Raw genomic sequence first — 6,522 nt, 5'->3', positions numbered from 1 at the left:
ATTGATTGAATGAAAAAGAAAATTAGATTGAAAGAAAAAACAGTGGTGTAGGACCTACGTCCAACTTTTCCTTCCAAAAGAAAACTAATGAGAATTCTAAAATAAAAGTAAAATTATCAATTTATTTATTGTGTTAAAATTAAAAGCGAAATTTCTAATATAGCTAGCTGTCTCTAAAACTTAAAAAGACTTCTCTCTCCATCACAACTTTACCGTCATGCTCAACAATGCCACCTATGAGTAATTTTTATTATTCTTTTAGAAAATTATTTATTTATATATATTTAAAAAACAATGATACATCTTTTTATTTGTGACATTTAAAAGATAATAAAAAATAAATTCAAAAAAAATTATTGTTAACAAAAATAATACGTTAAAATTCTGAAATACAATCGGGATCACTTTTTATTAGAAAAATAATTTAAATACATTAGTTTATTATAATTTGGTGGAAACTCAGGTGCAGTCGACTTTACGTGAAGTTGATAACTAAAAGTCGTTAGATAATTTGACTGATTTGACTAAATTTTCATCTAACGACTCTCAGCTATCAACTTCATGTGAAGTCGATTGCATCTAAGTTTTCACCTTATAAGTTATATATAATATAGGTAAGGGTATTAATGTAATTTCACTTAGTTATGATTTTCTCTCTTCTTATTTTTTTTATCCAAACAAAAGATTTTTTTTTCTATTTTCTTTCCATCCATTTTCTCTTCATGCAAACAATATAAAAAAATCAACTTTTCTTTCTATTTTCTTTCTTCTCATTTTCTTTCCTCCTATTTTCTTTTCTCTCATTTTTCATCTTGCATCCAAACAAAGTGTTAATGTGTACATCCATGTTATATTACAAGAAGAGACTTTATTATATTCATATTCATGAATTACAACATTCTTACTTCACAATGATAATTATTTATTTATTTTTATTATATTTCTTTTTTAAACTATTTTTAGTATTTTATAGTGATAAGTTAATATAGAGAAAGAATCGTTCTTTTTGTATAATATATATACATCACCTTCCTAACTTCTACATAAAAAAAAGTTTTGAATTTTTTTAAATCTCTGATATTTTAAAAAGACAATATATATTTGAATTTTTACTCCTTTAAATATTAGGAAGATGAATTTTGTTTTGAAAAAAATAACCAAACACTAATTTTGGAATACATATTATGAAATTCAATAATTATGAAATTCAATAATTTTTCAACAAAGTCCACCAAAAATTATCGTTTGATTATTTTTGTGCAACAGAACTCTTCCATAAATACATAATTTCATTTTTTTTTCATGAGTAGTTTTAACCGTTTACAACTTTAGAAGTACAAATGATTATTTTTCATATATATCAAAGACAAATGGCCATTGTGAAGCAATTGTGCAGGTTGGTATGATAACTATTATTTAACGAGTATAAACCAAAAAAAGAAAACAGAGATAAGTAGTAGAAACCACCAGATAGCGCGTCACTATTTGTCTGCTAGATTAACGAAGGAAGAATGCAATTACATTTATGAATTTGGATACACCCAATACAGCAATGATAGACAACCATGGTGACCAAGTCCAATGTCGTTCCACCACGGATTACCAACACAAAGGAAAAGGAGGTGGAAAAATAAACAGATGCAGAGATATGATAAGGCCATCAAAACTTCCAACTACCACGCTACAACCATAACTAAACTAGCCAACAACCCATCGCTGTCTCAACAAATACATCATTAAGATAATTGCAGACATTTTTTGTCTTCTATTGCATGTTGCAATCAGCTTTTGATACACGAAACAGGGCATTGTGAATACCCCCGTTGAGGGTTGGGTAACATATATAAGTACTAGACATATATCTCTACTTTTACATGGCAACCAACAACACAGGTAGCAACAAATATCACATTATAAATAGAGGAAAGGCGAGGTATTCATATTGAAACAACACTTAAAGAGTTTTGTTACATTTTCATGACATCATATCACAAGCCAAGAAACGGGCACTGCTTCCTTGCGTGCTCGGGTACTAATTTCACCAAGGTTTCAACGGGGACTCCCTTCAGTTCTGGTAATGTGATAGTAACATCAGAAAATGTCAGACAGAAGATATATTAATGACAATGAAAAGGCTGTCACATATACACAAACAAAATAGCCATACCATGAGATTTGAAATTAAATAGTGGTGGAAGGAAGCGGCCATTTGGCAAGCGAGTGTTTGGGTCACGAAGCTCATCAAAGAAAGGATGAGTCAAGGCATCTAACTGCACCAGATTGAAGAGGAAAAAGAAAAAGCACACAAATTATATAAAAACTTGGAAGATGAAAAAAGCTGCTGTATCATTAGTGGTTAGAAACCATAAATATGCCCAACAAACTTGCAGAATCATATACTTACTGCTGTGCACCGTAGGTTAGGGGAGTATTGAAGTAGTCTTGACACCAAATCAACAGCTTCCGGTGGCATGCGCTTATGGAAGATCTAGTAAAAGAAAATTAACAAATATATCTTAGTAAAGTACGCTCAATGAGGCTTAAATGTCTTGTGACCTTATGAATGAAACATAAAAGAAGATTTAAGATCAAGAATTATGTTTGATACCTTGTGCCATGGATGTGCTTTAATCTGCGGGAATTTAAATTCTGTATAGTTAGGGTTCATGCATTTAATTTCCTCCCTTGTTGGAGTGCCGAGAACCTATGAAAACCAACCACAGATGGATCATTCATATGTTAACAATACCAGCACTGCATAAATTAGCAAGGGCACTTATCCAGGTTTTCAAATCATCAAATAGGCCAATTCGGTCTTAAAATGCTAAAGCAAAAGACAATGCAAATAAGGCTTGGTTTGATAAAGCTTTTACTTTTTGAAAGTAGCTTATCAAAACTAGCTTTTGAAAGATGGCTTTTTAAAAGGTATAGCATCTATATTTGGTAAATTAAAAATGGTTTTCAATAATAAGCACAACCAATAACAATTGTGTTTGATAAAATAGTTTTTAAAATTTAAAACACCATAATAGATATAAATATAAGAATAAATTTGGATATTTATTAATATACGATGTTATATGAGACTTTTTAATTTTAATAAATACACATCAACTCTGAGAAACTCTTCCTTAGGTGCTTCCAAAGGCACCCCTAATTTTTAAAGTTGCTAGCACAAATACATGGTCTTTTCTTATTTATCAAACACAACGAGGTACTGGTGCACCTTTTCAAAAAATTTTACCAAACCAAGCCTAAGTAGAGCAACGATGAAAAAAATTTACTTATCACAAAAAGATTACCTTGATTATCTCAACAAGCTGATCAACACCACTCTCACCAGGGAATAAAGGCTGGGAAAAGCAGAAAGAAAATCAATTAAATAACCAAACAAAAAAAAAACTAAAAGAGCTCATATCAGCAGTCACCAACCTGTCCAAGCAATAACTCAGCTAAAACGCAACCAACAGACCAAACATCAATAGCTGTAGTATATTCAGTAGCTCCAAAGATAAGCTCAGGTGCTCTATAATATCTGGAGCATATATAAGATATATTTGGTTCGCCTTTTACCTGTCAAAGGTCAGATTACAGTAAGATAGGGATAATAAAAATTAAAAGAGAATGGTCAAAGAGGAAAGAATTAAAGCACATGCAGATGTATATAACATACCAATACTTTCGCACTTCCAAAGTCACAGAGTTTAACTTGATGGGTGTGAGGGTTGACCTGCAAAGATGAATGCTGAATTAGTATCTCTACCAAACCATCCTGACACCAGAGTTGGGTTTGAATTGATAGTTTCCTATCTTTAAGCCACTAAAACACAATCTTAGATATGAAATATGAGAACAACTAAGCCTTGTGACGGTTCATGTGTCCAAGTCATATTGCTCTATTATAAATCATATTCACTTTTGATGTTTAGACCATTAATATTGAAACATGAGAAGAAAACGATTTAAAAATTAAAAAAAAAAGAGATAGCGGATGTATTCACACATATATAAAAGGCATACCAATAGATTTTGAGGCTTGATATCACGATGGCAAACTCCAATACAACGATGAATATAAGACAATGCCCTAAAGATCTGCAGCATATCACACAAATTGTCACAACACCAACAAGGCAATGGCTGAACATATTAAGAGCAACAAAACATACCTGGTACGTGTATAGCTTCACATATATAAGTGGCATCCTTTGGTTCAACTTGTTGTAATGTTTGATAACACGATTAACTGTTTCAGGAACATACTCAAGAACCAAATTAAGGTATAGTTCATCTTTTTCAGTGGTTGAAAAGAAACAATGCTTCAAAGAGACAACATTTGGATGGTCAAGAAGGCGCATTGTTTGCAGTTCCCGATTCTTGTACCTCTTGTCTTGAAGAACCTTTTTGATAGCCACAGTTTCACCTGTCTCCAAGCATTTAGCCTACATTCATAGTATCATACTCAATATCAGTACTAAAAGGCAACACATATCACAATGTTGAAAATGATAAAACAAGACATATCATCCACCAAACGAGAATTCTTACCTGGAAGACAACTCCGAATGATCCATGCCCTACAACACGCTCTGCCATATAGCTTATAGTCTGAAATATAAAGAAATGTATAAGATTTTGTACACTACTAAAAATCAGAAAATACAGGGTAAACCACACATATGGCATCACTGATCCCTATAAACATCTCATAAGGCTTCATCCACGAGTAGCCAACTGGTGAAGATACTTCCCAATCACAAGACAGAACACAGATATGTTGAACACACCAAGCAAAATGTTGCTCATTGTACACTACCAAAATCTTCAGACCGAAAAGAACTTGTTTAAGGATAAATGCAATTTAATCTCACTTCAAATTTCAAAATTCAGCATTCAAAATCACAAGTCAAAACAGATGTAGGAGTGGAATTTGGGGAGAAAAAAGACAATTACAAACAACAACATCAACATGAAGAATTGATAATCCACCGTCATCGCGCACCACAATATAAGCACAGCATGTTAAAATCATTTCAAACCACATTTGACAGTCAGGGAATCAAAGTGAAGAAGGTATATATACCTCCTTTGGCTGACCATTTCTACCACCAATGGTAGTCACAATGATATGCCCCGTCTCTGTTCCATTCCCATTGACAACTGTGGCTTCCATTTCCTACAGGATTAAGCAAGTTTTAACAAGGTTACCTAACTTAAACATTACAATCAAACCTGCACTAAAAAATATACAGCTATTGTATAATAAAAGAAAAAGGTGACATACTCTATCATCCCTAATCTTCATATCATTCATTTCCTCTGGTAATCTATCAACACCAGCTGCGGCATGACCACTGGGTTCTCTCAAACCAGAAGTTGGTGCAACACCAACAGATGCCATCTTCACTGAAATCCGTTTCTCTTTTTAGCAGCTCACAAAACTACTCGCATAATAATCTTTTACCTGCCCCAAGAAATCAATTACATTAGCATCATACCAGGAAAAATATTCTTTTTCGTGTATATATAAACAAAAAAAAATAAACAATAATGGAAAGCAATTCTGCAGTTAATGGATAGACGTGGAAACGGAATCTCAAATTTAAAGGTTACATCTTTTACAGAGTCAAACAAGCAGGAAAATTAAAATTAGAAAATTAAAAAGAGCATATTTAATAATAACAACAATAAATAAATACAAAACCTAAAAGCTCGTTTTGGGTAAAAAATGAACAATAAAAAACAAAAATTTGATGAGCCATCAATCACGCAGAACTCCACACAATACAAACAGAAAGTTCACCGTTGAGATCACATACCTCGCCAGAAAAAAAAAATAAAAAATAAAAGAAAATCAAATCCCTAACTGAAGATCCCCGTAACAGAAAGCGAAACAGCCCGATCCGAACACATAGAACAAAATTAATGTGCAAAACAAACATAGTAAAACCCCAGCATACGTGGAAACTCCAGCATACGTGGTTACATCGATGAGAAAGCGAACCACGGAAATTTTGGTGGTGTAAAAAAAAATTAAAATAAAAAAGCTACGGCATAAATATATACACAAAAACATGGAGAGAGAGAAAAAGAGAGATAGAAGATATACACTCTTCGGAATGGAAAAAAATGGAGGAAGATGAAAACGAAGCTTGGAAAGGATCAAAAGAAATCCATAAGGTGGTGGTGATTTGGGGATTGGCTTCCCTTTTCTTTTTCTTTTTCTTTTTTTTTTCGTATTTTGTGTGAGGAAACAGTTTCTGCCTTTTTGTGTGGTGTGCTAGAATGCGCTGGTGACAGTCAAAGAACAAAGCCAGTCATATTTATTTTATTTATTATATTTTTATTTATTTTTTAGTAGTATTAATTTTTGGGGAGGGTGGTGGAAATTTAAAAAAGGAAAAATCTGTGCGTATGTGTGTACTGTATCAGGCCTGGTTTGGTCTTTCTCTTTCTTACTCTTTTGACCGTTCAAAGTTCCAAAGTTCAAACTTCAAAGTCACTTCTATATATGTAACTAAA

At 32.6% G+C, this 6,522-nt stretch overlaps 1 protein-coding gene across 1 annotated transcript; it reads right to left on the bottom strand.

The window, feature by feature from the left end:
• Window positions 1–1,645: 1,645 nt before the first annotated feature.
• On the bottom strand, window positions 1,646–6,302 carry LOC107465118 (glycogen synthase kinase-3 homolog MsK-1). The gene is made up of 13 exons (XM_016084107.2): window positions 6,110–6,302; window positions 5,285–5,464; window positions 5,084–5,176; window positions 4,549–4,608; window positions 4,170–4,442; window positions 4,021–4,095; window positions 3,674–3,730; window positions 3,433–3,573; window positions 3,303–3,353; window positions 2,609–2,704; window positions 2,405–2,488; window positions 2,168–2,270; window positions 1,646–2,071 (listed from the first exon to the last, which is right to left on the bottom strand). The coding sequence occupies exons 2-13, from the start codon at window positions 5,399–5,401 to the stop codon at window positions 1,989–1,991; spliced, it is 1,233 nt and encodes a 410-aa protein (XP_015939593.1). The 5' UTR covers window positions 5,402–5,464; window positions 6,110–6,302; the 3' UTR covers window positions 1,646–1,988.
• Window positions 6,303–6,522: the final 220 nt, after the last annotated feature.

Source organism: Arachis duranensis, chromosome 9, assembly GCF_000817695.3.
Source record: "Arachis duranensis cultivar V14167 chromosome 9, aradu.V14167.gnm2.J7QH, whole genome shotgun sequence".
Lineage (NCBI taxonomy): Eukaryota > Viridiplantae > Streptophyta > Magnoliopsida > Fabales > Fabaceae > Arachis > Arachis duranensis.
This window is presented reverse-complemented; position numbering and strand designations above follow the sequence as displayed.

What these genes read in the sequence shown, in the direction of transcription:
- LOC107465118 (XM_016084107.2), bottom strand. Translation starts at nt 5,401, where the DNA reads ATGGCATCTGTTGGTGTTGCACCAACTTCTGGTTTGAGAGAACCCAGT. An exon ending in TGAAGCTATACACGTACCAG is followed by an intron (nt 4,096 to 4,169) that starts GTATGTTTTGTT and finishes GATATGCTGCAG; the next exon opens with ATCTTTAGGGCATTGTCTTA. An exon ending in AAGCACATCCATGGCACAAG is followed by an intron (nt 2,489 to 2,608) that starts GTATCAAACATA and finishes TTCTTTTACTAG; the next exon opens with ATCTTCCATAAGCGCATGCC.